Below are 12,516 nucleotides of genomic sequence, written 5' to 3' on the forward strand. Positions count from 1 at the left end.
GTCAGAGGGCCTGAGATTTCTCTTCGCACTGAAGCGAAGTCTTCTATCAGGTAAGTCGATCCCATCCCACTTCTGAAAAAGCCTCCCACAATTCCCTCATTTTGAAGAATCCTCCCTGTGTGCCAGAGATTTTCCCCAATGTGTTGACACTGTTCCCTGCCACCCCCAACCCCTAGAATGCTTCCCCTCATTTTGCTCACAACAAATGCCCTGATGCTGCTCTTCATCTTCCATTGTCTCCTTAACCCACTGTCTGCCCCCTGCCGCTATCACTCTACTGAACTACTACTGCTAAGATTATCGGTGCCTTTGCACATACACACCAGGGCTCTTCATCCCTCCTCCCCCTCCCCAAGCATTCTCTAATGTCATAAAGGGCACTGCCATTTGCCTAGTTGCGGGGACCAAAGCCTCCAATCTATTAATGATTCTTGCTATCTCTACCTATTATTGGTCATCAGACCACTTTCTATTTTACTTGTCACTTCTCACCTGGATCACTGTTATTGCCCCCTGACTTCTCAGCCTCCACTCAGACTCCCAGCCACAGTCTATTCTCCCCAGACAGCCAGGACAGCCCCTGCAATCAGGAGAACTTCACGACCCTGCTCAATATCTGCCAAAGGTTTCCCATCAAACAAACAAAAACATGTAACATCTTCCCATGGCCTGCCAGCTACAGGGCCCTACAAGATAGGACACTGCCCTTCTATGTCCTCATGTCCTACATTCTTTCCCTCATTCCATACCTCACAGTTGCTTGAACACACCAAACATGGTCCCGCTTCAGAATCGTGTACTTGTCTCGTCTGCCTACGATGCCGGAGCCCTTCACCCTCCTCAGTTCAGTCAGGTCACAGTTCAAATGTTTTCTCTTTAAAGAGGCTCTTTCCTTCCTGGCTGGTGTGGCTCAGTGGGTTGAGCATCATCCCAAGGACTGAGAAGTCATGGTTTGATTCCTGGTCAGGGAACATGCCTGGGTTGTGGGCTAGATCCTCAATATGGGGTGTGCAGGAGGCAGCTGATTGATGTATCTCTCTCACTTTGATGTTTCTCTCTCTCTCTCTCCCCCTTCTTCTCTCTCTAAAAAGTCAATTAAAAAAATAAAATAAAGAAGCTCTTCCTGATCGTTCTGTCTACAATAACCAGCCCCTGTGATCACTTTATCTCTTTACCCTGGTTCATCTTCTTGGTATTTACCACTACTTGAAATATTCATCTTTTTAAAATTACTCATTAAAATATATTTATGTCTTCCTCACTAGAATATAAGCTCCAAAATAGCAAAATCTTTATTCAACCATGCCTCTATCCTAAGCTCATAGGTCTGTAAGGACCATGAGCACGGAAGGGGGAACTTCCCAGGAGTGGCTAAGAGTGATGGAAAAACCAGAAGAAAATAACAAAAAGTCAAGATAAGTGAGATGCAAGAAAAGGAGTGTAGTCAAAATGCTAAATGCTGCCAAGAAGTTGCTCATTCCATGAATATCCACTGAATACCTAACTCTTTGTCACTGTTCTATCGTCTATACACTTTTTACTCACATACTTTCTATGCATTTAAATAGTGGATCATAATTCCCTATCTTCAGCTCAGATTCAGGCTGTTCCACACATTCAGATGACTCCTAGAGATGCCACTCTGCTGTCTCCCAGGTGCATCAAGCTTAACTCAGCTACAAAGGGCTCCCCTCTTCCAGCCCAGATGCTCTCTTTCTGTCCTGCTGAGCTCTCCACGTGGAAGCATCCTCCTGCCTTTCTCTGCCACCTGCTAAGCCCTCCTCCTGGTGGCTGGCACCTCCATGAAAAGGCCTGTGTCTGATCCAGTGACTATGAGGGTTCTCTAGTCAGAAGCACAGTGGCCTCTCCAAAATTTTACCTGAATGCTGAAGGAGGCACTGACCTAAGGATCCATTCCCTCCCGACCATGCAGTACACTTTCCCCTTTAGGACTGCTGGAGGGAGGAGTAATAAAATCCCAACCACTTCTCACTAGAATAGGACTACTTACTCCAAAGGAGAAACTCTTCCATAGGAATTCTGTATGAATGACACAAAGGTCCTCACACAGTGTAACTGTGCAGGCCTGTTTTTACACCGCCTGTTGAGGAACTACTGGCTCTATAATCCTGGGCAAGGTCACGAGCAGGCACAGAACAGCAGGGATGGATTTACACCCATCATCCAAGGAATGGAGAATTCGGGGCTCCGGTTCTCAATCAGGACACTGTCAGAACTGCCTGGGGATACAGCCTGGGATGCAGCTCAGACCTACACTGAAGCAGTCACTGCCTGGGAACCAGAGGTTATTGCCCTTCCTGCCCATCAGCACACCTTGTACGTGTGCATGTGTGTGCACTGCATGTGCACGTGTCTCCTGAGGGGTGGAGGCAGAAACCAGAACTCTCTCCTGCTGCCTCGAACAGCAGGGGTTTTGTGATGAGAAAAGCAAAGACATTTGAAATCATAATGATTATTGACCTCAAATATGTGTATTTCACGTCCTTGGACAGGTGTCTCCAATAAAGTTTGGATGGTTTTTATAGGAACCTACTTTTGTTTGATAAACTAGATCATACCCTGTGGATAAGACAGGAAAGATACTTTCTGAAAGAAGAACTATCTTACCAAAGTTGTTATTGCAAATTCACCAGTTAGCTTAAAGGCAGTGAAAATAGGATAAATGAATCTGTAAATAGATTCAGGATCAGGATTATGGTAAAAATATTCCTCTGGAACACTTTCTTCCTGAAAAAACAAAAATGCAATGTAAGTATCCACTTGAGAAAAACACTTTTTATGATGGCAGTCTACTCTACTTGTGCCCAGGTGCCCCTGAAGGGTGTTTTAGTCTTTTAAATATAAACAGTGAGACTTGAAAAAACACTAGTGATTCAAAACCACCACTCATTAAAGACAAATACAGGCACAACCGTAGAAAACTTATATGCTCCTTTCCACCTTCCCCTACAGAATTCTACCTAAATATAAACTAGCTTTAGGCTCAAAAGTCTTGTCGATTGCTCTGCCCTACTGCTCTGGGCTCAGCTCTGAATGTACACTCTCAGTTCCTGTAACCGGCAGGCGCTAGGGCCGGGCCCTGCTGCACAGCTCCACACGTTGCTGCAGAGACTCTGGAGCGGGGAGCAGAACAGTCTGGTCATTCTAGTTCTTTCAGAATTTAAAGAGTTATTTAAGTTTCTTCATAGAGGTCTTAACATACCTGTTAGGCTTATTTACAAATATTTATATAGTTTGATGCTACAAAAAATTATTTTAAAAAAGACATTTTTTTTGTTCGTTGGGTGTGTTTACTCACCTTAGCTCACTAATTATACAAAGCTGTAACTCAGTTATTACTGATATATTTCTTATACAACATTCCTTTTGTAAAATAATTAGATACAACCCGGGGTGGAGAAAAAAAACTGAAAGGAAGAAAATTTTGACTTCAAGCTGGAAGGAGTCTTTTCTTTCAGTAATTAATTTCAAAGCAGATCAGCATGGAATAGACACAACTATATGAGAGAAAAATACAACCTCAATACAATGGAAGCTTACTGTTAACGGATGCAATGGCTCCTCAAAAATATCTTTGGATCTGTTTGTATCTCTGTAAAATAAAAACATGTATTCAAAAATTGAATCCAGGACTTGTTAACTAACTTAGTAACACATCTGCTGGGAATAGACAGAGGGGTAGAGGGAGAATCTTAACCTTAAACACAGCACTTCTATAAATTCTTAGATTGTGTAAGAATTTTCTAACCTCTTTTTACTCAGCACATGAAATTCTGTGAAATCTTTTCCACACTGATCAGCCATAGTTAGTTAGCTTTGTAAGTAAGCACTGACCCTCCCTAAAAGGCAATGAGGGTCAACCAAATCTGTTTCCACTCCCCTACGCTCACACTGGAATACACAAAAACATTCATGAAGCAGCAGTGGTGGGCAATCATTCATGTGAAAATGAGATTTATGGTTTTTCTTTTCTTATTTGTTTCCTATATTATATTCTTATTATGTATTTCTTCTTGTTTCTTTTAAGAAGTTTGAGTTGCCCTGGCCAGTTTGGCTCAGTGGTTAGAGCGTTGGCCTGCGGTCCTGAGAGACCCGGGTTCGGTTTCCGCTAAGGGCGGGTACCTCGGTTGCAGTTTGTCCCCGGCCCTGGTTGGGTCGTGTGGGTGGCAACCACTCGACGTGTCCCTTTCACGTCGATGTTTTTCTCTCTCTCTCTCTCCCTCCCTCCCACACTCTATCTGAACAAAAAATAGAAAAAATGTCCTCGGGTGAGGATAAAAAAAAAAGAAGTTTGAGTTAAAAACTTGTCTTTTTATTTTTAAATGTGTACAGTCTATTTAAAATAATTTTTATTTATTTTAGAAAGAAGAAGAAGAAGAAGAAGAAGAAGAAGAAGAAGAAGAAGAAGAAGAAGAAGAAGAAGAAGAAGAAGAAGAAGAAGAAAGAGAGAGAGAGAGAGAGAGATTAGGGATCGACCTGCTACTGAGGTATGTGCCTGACCAGGAACTGAACCCACCACATTTGTTGTACTGGATGATGTTCCAACCAACTGAGCCACACTGGTCAGGGCAACCAGCCCTTTTTTTTTTTTTTCTTTTTAAAGTTTACCACATTAATACAAACACACTCTGTTTAAACAGTGATTCTCCAAGTGTGTTTTACAGGCCTCTGGGGTTCCCCTAGACCATTTTTGAAAGAACCATGATGCCCAAACTGTTTTTATAGAAATAGTGCCCTGGCCAGTTTGGCTCAGCTGTTAGAGGGTCAGCCCACGAACCAATGAGTCGCGGGTTTGATTCCAGTCAAGGGCATGTACCTCAGTTGCAATTCATCCCCGGCCCTGGTTGGGGTTGTGCAGGAGGCAGCCACTCAATGTGTCCCTTTTACATTAATGTTTCTCTCTCTTTCTCTCTCTTTTTCTCTCTCCCTTCCACTCTATCTGAACAAAAGTGGAAAAATGTCCTCAGGTGAGGATAAAAAATAGAAAGAAATATTAATGCGTTGCCTGCTTTTACACTGACATTGACAATAACTGTATAAAAGCAAAAGTCAATAAAACGATCTCTGAGCAGGACTCAAATGGGGTACCACACTGTACGCGCAGCCATTCTATTCTTCACTGACATGTGTTGTTGAAAAAACGTTCTGCTCTATTTAAGAACATCTTTGATAAAGCAATAAAAATATATAATGTATTACCCTTGATTCTCCTTTTTATATTCTGAATAAGTGGAAAGCATGCATTAAGTGCTTCTGCATACTGAAACTTGGCTGTGTTGAGGAAAAGCACTGTGACTTAGCTGTGAGCTGAACAAACCACGTTTTTCATAGAATAACATCTCTGTGTGAGAGTCCAACTGTCATTCCCTCAAAACTGAAAAGTGAGCCTGTCACTCCAAGGAAAAACACTTGTATGTTTGTTGCCAATGACAAAATTTAAGCTAACGTGCTAGAAATCAAGATTGGAGAAAACGTGTACCATTTTGTGACCTTGACTGCTTCTCAATCCTTAAAGGCTTTTCTGGTAAGACTGGTGGTGATATGATATAATAAAAGTGAGTGTGAACACTGTATAAAGAAATGTGAAGCAGTACTTTCCAATTGACCAATACATAATATTATTATAAAATTATTTACAAGGAAAAGGTTCATTCAGCATACAAGAAATACGCATGGGTATTACTTTGACACAGACCTTACTACATGCTCATGGATATGATTAAAAATTCCATTGTAACTAATTTAAGAAACTAGCACTTGTGGACTTTTGCTACAGTATCAAAGAATATGCACAATTATCTGAAGGCTTTAAAAATATACCCCTTTCGGAGACTTCCGGTCAAGATGTCGGCGTAGGTAAACGCGGTATTGCGTCCTCCCACAACCACATCAAAGTTACAACTAAACTACAGAACAACCGTCATTCAAAACCACCTGAAGTCAAGCTGAATGGAAGTCCTACAACTACGGAATTAAAGCAGCAGCCACATCCAGACAGGTAGGAGGGGCGGAGGCACGACGGGCTGGTCCCACACCCAAGCGTGGCGGATAAAAAACAGGAGGACACCTCGGCTGGGAAGGTCCTTCCTGAGGACTGAGGGGTCCCCGTCCCACACCAGATGCCCGACTCAGGGTTCCAGTGCCAGGAAGAGAATCCCCATAACTTCTGGCTGGAAAAACCAGCGGGAACTGAGGCTCAGGGAAGCTGACGCGGCTGGAGCCCCAGCAGCTCCTTAAAGGGCCCGCGCACGGACTTATCGGACTCTCTCCCTCTAAGCTTGGAGGGGAGGCAGCTCGAGGGGCACCAGAGACATACAGGGAAGAACTGAGCTGTTTGGCACTGGAGCGAGGGCTGGAGAGGGGGCTTCCTCGGGGACAAACGTGCTGTCAGAGGCCTTTGTTCCTTTGGTGAGCCCTTCCTGGGGGCGGCAGACAGTTGCCATATCTGGGACTCCAGCAACCTGGCTCACACTGGTAGCCCCGCCCTGGTGACTCCCTGAGGCCCCGCCCCGCCCCACCCAACTTTCTGGCCCACCCAAGCTGTTGGCACTTGCTTAACCATAGGATTGGCCTTTCTTGGATCCTGCTTCAGGTTTTTCCTAAATTCTTTCAAACGAGCAGCATCTGGTCTCAGCTAGCCCCATACCTCTCGTTAAGTAATACACTAAAACAAACACAGGGAGGCAGCCAAAATGAGGAGACAAAGAAACAGGGCCCAAATGAAAGAACAGAACAAAACCCCAATAAAAGAACTAAGCGAAAGGGAGATAAGCAACCTAACAGATGCTGAGTTCAAAATACTGCTTATAAGGATGCTCAATGAACTTAGTGAGAACCTCAGTGAACTTAGTGAGGGCCTCAAGAGCATAAAACAGGATCATTCAGAAATCATAAATGCACAGTTAGAATTGAAGGAGGCATTAACTGAAATAAAGAATAATTTACACAGCTTCAATAATAGAGTACATAAATCCAAGGAGCAAACCATCGATTTGGAATATAAGGAAGCAAAAAATGCCCAATCAGAACAGCAAAAAGAAAAAAGAATCCAACAAAATGAGGATAGTGTAAGGAGCCTCTGGGAAACTTCAAGCGTGCCAACATTCGCATCTTGGGGGTGCCGGAAGAAGAGCGAGACCAAGAAATCAAAAACCTGTTTGAAACAATAATGGCAGAAAACTTTCCTAACTTGGTGAAGGAAACAGACATACAAGTCCAGGGAGCACAGAGAGTCCCAAACAAGATGAACCCCAAGAGGCCCACACCAAGACACATCATCATCAAAATGCAAAAGGTTCAAGACAAAGAGAGAATCTTAAAAGCAGCAAGAGAAAGGCAGCTAGTTACCTACAGGGGAGTTCCCATAAGGCTGTCAGCTGATTTCTCAAAAGAAACTTTGCAGGCCAGAAGGGAGTGGCAAGAAACATTTAGAGTGATGAAAAGCAAGAACCTACAACCAAGATTACTGTATCCTGCAAAGCTGTCATTTAGAATCAATGGACATATAAAGACTTTTCCAGACAAGAAGTTAAAGGAGTTCATCACCACCAAACTGTTATTATATGAAATAATGAAGGGTCTTTTTGAAGAAAAAGATAAAATATATGAACAAACAAAATGGCAATGAATACATATCTATCAACAATGGAATCTACAAACAAAATGAACAGGAAGAACAGAAACATTCTCATAGATACAGAGAACATTTTGTTGGTTGCCAGTTGGGAGGGGTGTTGGGGGAATGGGTGAAAAAGGTGAAGAGATTAAGAAGTATAAATTCATTGCTAGACTGACAAACCTCAAAGGGAAAGGGGTTGGGGTGTGGGAAGAAATAAACCAAAGAACTTATATGCATAACCAATGGACACAGACAATAGTGTGGGAAAAGGCGGGAGGGGGGGGGAGTGGGGAGGAGGGGGTCAATGGGGAAAAATGTGGACATCTGTAATACATTTTACATTCAACATTAAAGATTTAAAAATAAATAAATAAATAAAAGGCTTAAAGATAGATAGATAGATAGATAGATAGATAGATAGATAGATATAGATATAGATATAGATATAGATATAGATATAGATATAGATATAGATATAGATATAGATATACCCCTTTCTGCCCTGGCTGGTTTGGCTCAGTGGTTAGAGTGTCGGCCTGTGGTCCAGAGAGACCCGGGTTCGGTTCCCGCTAAGGGCTTGTACCTCAGTTGCAGTTTTTCCCTGGCCTTGGTTGGGTCATAAGGGTGGCAACCTCTTGATGTGTCCCTTTCACGTCGATGTTTCTCGCTCTCCCTCCCACTCTATCTGAACAAAAAATAAAAAATGTCCTTAGGTGAGGATAATAAAATAAAATATACCCCTTTCTAGCAATAAAGATAAATGAGGCTGGCTGGGTCTTCTTCATACTGTTTTTTTTAAAAAAAAAACCAACAAATTATTGAGATGATTGAAGTAATTACAAATAATTAAAGACAGGGTATACATGAGAATTAGATGTCTTCTATTAAACCAGAAACAAAGAGATTGGTAAAAATGTAAATAAATGACACAATTTCCACTCAAAATTTTTGTTGTGGAAAAAAAAAAAAAATATATATATATATATATATATATATATATATATATATATATATATATATTTTTATCCTCACCCGAGGACATTTTTCCGTTTTTTGTTCAGGTAGAGTGGGAGGGAGAGAGAGAGAGAAACATCGATGTGAAAGGAACACATCGAGTGGCTGCCACCCGCACAACCGACCAAGGCCGGGGACAAACTGCAACCGAGGTACCAAACCCTTAGCGGGAACCGAACCCGGGTCTCTCAGGACTGCAGGCCGACGCTCTAACCGCTGAGCCAAACCGGCCAGGGCGAAAAAAATTATTTTTTATAAAATATTCTGTAAACAGTATGGTTCCCAATAAGGGGTGATTTTGTCCCCTGGGAAACATTTGGCTATGGTTGTGGACATTTTTTTGTTGTTACAATGTGATGTGGGAAGAGGGTGTTATTGGCATCTAGTGATTAGAAGCCAGGGAAGCTGCTAAACATCCTATAACAACAAGGCCATCTGAGACAATGAAGAATTATCTAGCTCAAAATTTCAACAGAGCTATAAGAAAAAAGGTTTTAACATACCAGGGACTAATTTTTTAATTCTCAATTTTAATTTCTAGTGCAGTAAATATCAATACAGCCCACATAAACAAATACCCTTTGGGACCCTCAATAACCTCTAAAAACAAATGATTCACTTAAATAATGTAGTAAAAGCACTCTATGATTTACTCCAATAATGTCTATAGTTATTAGCTAACATTAAACTTTGTATTTTATAAGTCTATTAGCTAGAATAACAAGACAGGTTTTAAACTCACCTGTTCTTAATGTGGTAATATATTGCTAATCCCAGGCTGTGGAGGAAGAAGAAATTGTAACAATTGATTTAATGTGAGGTCTGAAGACATGTCTCAAAAGGGGTTGTGGTGGAGGAAGACCTGCCCAGCTGCCCAGTGGCCATGGAATCCTCACTCAGAACAGCACATGGGCACTTTGCACCCTGTAGTTCTTTGCTTTTAGCAAAATAGAAAAACCCAAATGCTATGCAATATGCTGTTAGAAGACATGTTTCCGTTGGTTATTATAAGTTATTACACATTTTTTATAATTTGCACTTCTACCCACAGAACCTTTCACCTGTACAAGTTACATCTATCTGTACACACGCTTAAATTTAAGTCACACAGTAGCTTTCCCACCTACCCACCCATTTTCCATCATTTCCCTGAAGGTAAATAAGATGCTCTATACCAAGTAAAATCATGTAACATCACTTTTACATAATTATTAGAAAATGTAATGACAGATATAAGAACCCAGAAAAACAATAGGTCTAACTCTCCCAAAATAGGCAGTGCTAACAATGCAGCATAATAGGGCACAATATTATCTTAATAACATTTATTTCAAAGTTAGCTTAAATAAATTTTAATGAGCAGATGTAAGTCCTCAGATACTGTGTAAGTTAGTGTATCCCTAAGGTATTCACAGATGCTGTGCAATAGGAAAGAGAGGAATGATGTAGGTTAAGTGATATGCTTTTCCTCTTTGCCCCCAGTGACTAAAGTAAAGCTCAAAATGCTTGAGGGAAAGCAAATGTGAATTTATAACTAGGTCTAAGAATATTAGCACTTATAAAAAGTCCTATAACATTAAAAACCAATTTAAAAAATGAAAAATAAAGCTTCTCAGGTGATTGTAATATGTGACCAAGTTTGAGAACACATGAATTACAGTTAAAATCAGCGTCACCCTGGATGCTTTTCTCCATATAATTATGCCTCTCATCCTTCCTTAGATTTTCAAAAAGCTTATGAGAGTAAGATAATGTGTTGGGGAAGGAAAAATGAAATGCATGTGCTTAGAAAAACAGATTTTTTTAAAAGTTGCATCAGTGATTCTAGTAAGTCTCATTCAGCCCATTCAGAACACTATATAAAGAATAACATCTCTAGCCCTGGCCAGTTTGGCTCAGCAGTTAGAGCATTGGCCCACGGACCAATGAGTCACAAGTTTGATTCAATTCATCCCTGGCCCTGGTTGGGGTTGTGTGGGAGACAGCCACTGGATGTGTCTCTTTCACGTCGATGTTTCTCTCTGTCTCTCTCTCTTCCTCTCTCCCTCCCACTCTATCTGAACAAAAGATGAAAAAATGTCCTCAGGTAAGGATTAAAAAAAAGAAGAACATCTCTATGTGATAGTACAACTGTCATCTCTCAAACTAAAAAGTGATCCTGTCACTCAAGGAAAATAACTTGTATGTTTGTTCCCAATGACACAATTCATAATAAACATTCTATTATGACACTACTACCCCACAATAAACATTTTTTCTAAACCATTTCTGAAAGCTAATTAGCTGTGTTAACTTTCTCACTACACCTTTATTTTACCAACAGTAAATGTACTGAATGATCATTTTCAAAACATAATGAGAGCAAATTAAAACTTTACTGTACTTCCAAAAATTAGACTAATTTGGAGAAAAAAAGCTTAACACTTACTTAAAACTGAGCAAAGTTAATCTCTGATACTACTTTTGAATTATATACTGTAACATCAAAATCTTTTGCATTCAAAAGAAGCCATGGAGCCAGATTCGAGTGGTTTTTCACTCATGGATTTAGTGTCCCAGCTAAATAAAAACCTCCAGTGATTATGTGATAGGTGCCAATGCTCAGGACTTAGAGAGGGGCAGGACTCAGTTTTTGCTCAAACACAATTTGATCTCAACTATTATTATAAGTAAGAAAAGTTACATTATTATGATTGTGAACTTGCTGTTTTTAATTAAAGTAGAAGTTACTGATCATTTAGTTAGCAAAAAAGACTGGTACAATAGAAACAAAATTAAGTTTATAAACAAATTATGTTTTTAGGACTGAAAAATAAAATTAGCAATAAGAATATTTCATATTTTCAGGGAACATTTCCCAAACAGTGCTCTGGGATATCAACACTCACATCCCAGGGAGATGCTGAATGTTCCTTGGACAACCCAGTGGGATCAGGAAGATCTACATCCTACTTTGGTTTTGTTTTGCTATTAGATAAGCCTGAAAATTTTATCTTAGGTATTTTTAAAAAGCATCTCCAACTGTGGACTATGTGGTGCTCGCAGAACTTAAGGAGCAGTTTTCCTCATCACGACCCTGTTGTGTTTGCTGCAGTGTAAAGTGCCTGTGCCTGTGTTTCCACAGCCTCACAGCTCTTAGGTTTCTCTGCTGTGATTTTCTTACAAAAATTGATATAGTGTCTTGGACATGTGTTTATGTATCTATATTTATACATAGATAACTAAATGTATTACATCTATAAAATTAAAACCTCAGTTGAACAAATTTTATCCACAAAGAAATTAACTTGAAAATTTGTTCCTTAAGACTGGTTTGATGCATTTTTCCTAAAAAAAAAAGAAGTAAATTTTTATATAAAAATAGTGCAGAAGAAAACCATGTATGATAGAGGAAGCCTGACAAAAGCCAATGAACCCAAAGGCAGGTGCACTCTGGTGCCGGAAGGGGACAAGCTGTTTCTCCTTCCAGGAGCAGCTACCAGAGGAGAGCATGTTAGAGGCTCGGGTCCCATAAAGAAATACTTTCTTTCAATCTCTTATCCTTTGAGATGACATGGAAGGACCTGGAGACTATTATGCTAAGCGAAACAAGCCAAGCAGAGAAAGACAAATATCTCATGATCTCCTTATTTGTGGAATATAATGAACATAACAAACTGATGAGCAAAATTAACCCAAAGACATAGAGGTGGGGTAGAGACTGACAAGCCTCAGAGGAGGGGGGCCTGGGGGGTGAGGAGATAAACCACAGAACTTACATGCATGTGTACATGACCAATGGACATAGACAACAAAGCTGGGGATGGAGTGGAGAGGGAAGGGGAGGAGGGGGTCAATGGGGAAAAAATGAGAAACATCTGTAA

General features: G+C 40.6%; 1 protein-coding gene across 1 annotated transcript in view; it reads right to left on the reverse strand.

The window, feature by feature from the left end:
- The window catches only part of LOC118634031 (cyclin-Y-like protein 1), a 64,466-nt gene that overhangs the window by 25,852 nt on the left and 26,098 nt on the right, over positions 1 to 12,516 (reverse strand). The window contains exons 6-8 of the mRNA XM_036268372.1: positions 9,396 to 9,431; positions 3,562 to 3,613; positions 2,629 to 2,748 (exon numbers count right to left, since the gene is read on the reverse strand). Of these exons, the coding sequence (XP_036124265.1) occupies positions 2,629 to 2,748; positions 3,562 to 3,613; positions 9,396 to 9,431 (208 nt within the window). The remainder of the gene's footprint in view (positions 1 to 2,628; positions 2,749 to 3,561; positions 3,614 to 9,395; positions 9,432 to 12,516) is intronic.

Source organism: Molossus molossus, unplaced genomic scaffold (assembly GCF_014108415.1).
Source record: "Molossus molossus isolate mMolMol1 unplaced genomic scaffold, mMolMol1.p scaffold_m16_p_1, whole genome shotgun sequence".
Taxonomy (NCBI): domain Eukaryota; kingdom Metazoa; phylum Chordata; class Mammalia; order Chiroptera; family Molossidae; genus Molossus; species Molossus molossus.